This window comes from Macrobrachium nipponense, chromosome 35 (genome assembly GCF_015104395.2).
Source record: "Macrobrachium nipponense isolate FS-2020 chromosome 35, ASM1510439v2, whole genome shotgun sequence".
Taxonomy (NCBI): Eukaryota; Metazoa; Arthropoda; class Malacostraca; order Decapoda; family Palaemonidae; genus Macrobrachium; species Macrobrachium nipponense.
In genome coordinates this window covers 62,499,511-62,502,010 of record NC_061096.1, presented here as the reverse complement: position 1 = coordinate 62,502,010, position 2,500 = coordinate 62,499,511, and the positions used below count along the sequence as shown (strand labels likewise).

Here is a 2,500-nt window from a genome sequence, read left to right as displayed (position 1 = left end):
AGTGTCTTGATATAATCGAAGCACTTTTTAACTAGTATCTTGATGCATTAATAGCCTTTTCTAACTCGGATCACGTCAAGTAAGCGACAGCTTTTGTCGCGATGGTTCATCATTTATTATTTACGATCGGTAACGCACGCGCATATACACACAAAACGCGTACAAACAGCTCCTCTACCACCCTGCCACCCCGACGGACAGAGAGACACACAGAGACATAGACAGAAACAGACAGACACACAGATACTTCCGGCGGCAATCGGCGTGACGACCTTGTCAAAACAGCGACTCATCGTAGATCCCTGACGAGTCATGGGCTGGAGAAGGATGTCTATTGGCGGCTATTTCCCTACATCTGCCAGCTCCGTATTAGCGAGACATCAAAGATTTATGATGAAATGATAAGTAGCGCTTTTTACGGAGATATGAGAAGGTGTGTTTTCCATTTTCTTTCTCCCTCTCTCTCTCTTTCTCTCCCGTTTCAATAAGCCATGATTTTCATTTCTGTTTCTTTATTTCTTTCAGCTGTCCGCGATGCGGACGGTATATACGTCGATGTTATATGTCATTTTTCGTTGGCGCAGTTTTAGGGGATTAAAAACGACTCTCTCTCTCTCTCTCTCTCTCTCTCTCCAATGATATATGAGTAGTGTTTCTCATTCTCGTCTCGGGTATTACATGTGCTGTCTCTTGCGTTTGGTACTTCTGGGGGAATGAATAAATAGGACGATGATTGAATCGTTCACAAAACACAATCACAAAAACACACATGTTTTGTAATACGAGTCAGGTCATTACTTGGACTGGTGACCTCCAAAGAATACCACCTACTAAGTGACCGTTCGTAAGGACAGACAGGCAATGGGGATGGTTAAGGCGGAGATACGTAAATAGAGGCATGTCAGCGTTTCGCGCGCGCGGGCATACAAAAATAGACACACCACGGACCATGTCTTGGGTAATAAGGCTAAAGTACTCTGCATCTCATCGCATCGCTCGTTCCTTCGTGGCTGTAACTTTGTTGGCATGATCATCATGTTTTTAACGTGTGTTTATATATATATATATATATATATATATATATATATATATATATATATATATAATATATATATATATATATATATGTATATATATATATATATATATATATATATATATAGAGAGAGAGAGAGAGAGAGAGAGAGAGAGAGAGAGAGAGAGAGAGAGAGAGAGGGTGTCCATAAAGTCCCAGTACCATAAAAGTATTTATAGATCGAATGGTACTGGGACTTTATGGACACCCTCTATATATATAATATATATATATATATATATATATATATATATACATGTATATATATATATATATGTATATAGATATATATATATATATAAATATATATGTATGTATGTACGTATGTATATATATACTTCAAGAACACCCAGCAGATGTGTCTGGTACAAGACGGCGTCACGCCCGTAACAACGATGACGGGAGGGAAACACCTCCGGTAATTTTGTGTCGGTTGTAATTGGCCGATTGTTCTCTCGTTAATCCTTCCGCCGGGGCGAAAGGGGAGAGAGAGAGAGAGAGAGAGAGAGAGAGAGAGAGAGAGAGAGAGAGAGGCTAAATCTCACATTCGGGCATATGCGTATGGAACATTAAGTGAAAATGTGGAGTGAGCGTCGCAGTTATTCACCAAAGAGAGAGAGAAAGAGAGAGAAAAGAGAGAGAGAGAGAGAGAGAGAGAGAGAGAGAGAGAGAGAGAGAAGTCGGGTATCTAAATCTCATAATCTAGGAATATTCGCATAGAAGACCATGAAAAAATATGGAATGAATACTCCAGCTATTCCCAAGAGAGAGAGAGAGAGAGAGAGAGAGAGAGAGAGAGAGAGCTCTCACCTGGTGTAGTCAGCCTTGCAGTACACATTGTGATCCCGGATGTAACAAGATGGCTGACGATCGAGGGCCAACTGGCACACGCAACACCTCAAGCAGGATTGGTGCCACGACCTGCCGTTGACTCGTAGGAGGAAGCGGTCGGCGATGGTGCTGTGGCAGCCCTGGCAGACTTCCTTCGAGTCCTGTGGTTCAAAACGAAAGGATTATATGTCAAGTAAAAAGAAATCCTGCCTTTGTTAACCAGCTACTGAGAAAATTTCCGATACAAGATATTTCAAAATTCAGTTGATTTTGAAAACATTCATTTCTGTCTTCCGGTATCGACAAGAAAACAAAATCATGGATAGAAGACACTTCAAAATTATATGAATTTTGAAAAAAATGTGAATATAAGGTATATCAAAATTAAATCATTCTCAGGGACTGTCATTTTTAAACTAAAGGATAAGTAAAGCAAAATATAGATTTATGTCTTCGGATACCAAATTGAAAATCATGAATACAATAGACACGAATTTTGGACACACTCATTTTTAAACGGAAGGAGAAATTAAAGAACAATACAGATTTTGTCTTCAAACACACACACACACACACACACACACACACACACAC

At 39.8% G+C, this 2,500-nt stretch overlaps 1 protein-coding gene across 1 annotated transcript in view; it reads right to left on the bottom strand.

The window, feature by feature from the left end:
• The window catches only part of LOC135208265 (LIM/homeobox protein Awh-like), a 43,951-nt gene that overhangs the window by 32,820 nt on the left and 8,631 nt on the right, over positions 1-2,500 (bottom strand). The window contains exon 2 of the mRNA XM_064240375.1: positions 1,886-2,067. Within this exon, the coding sequence (XP_064096445.1) occupies positions 1,886-2,067 (182 nt within the window). The remainder of the gene's footprint in view (positions 1-1,885; positions 2,068-2,500) is intronic.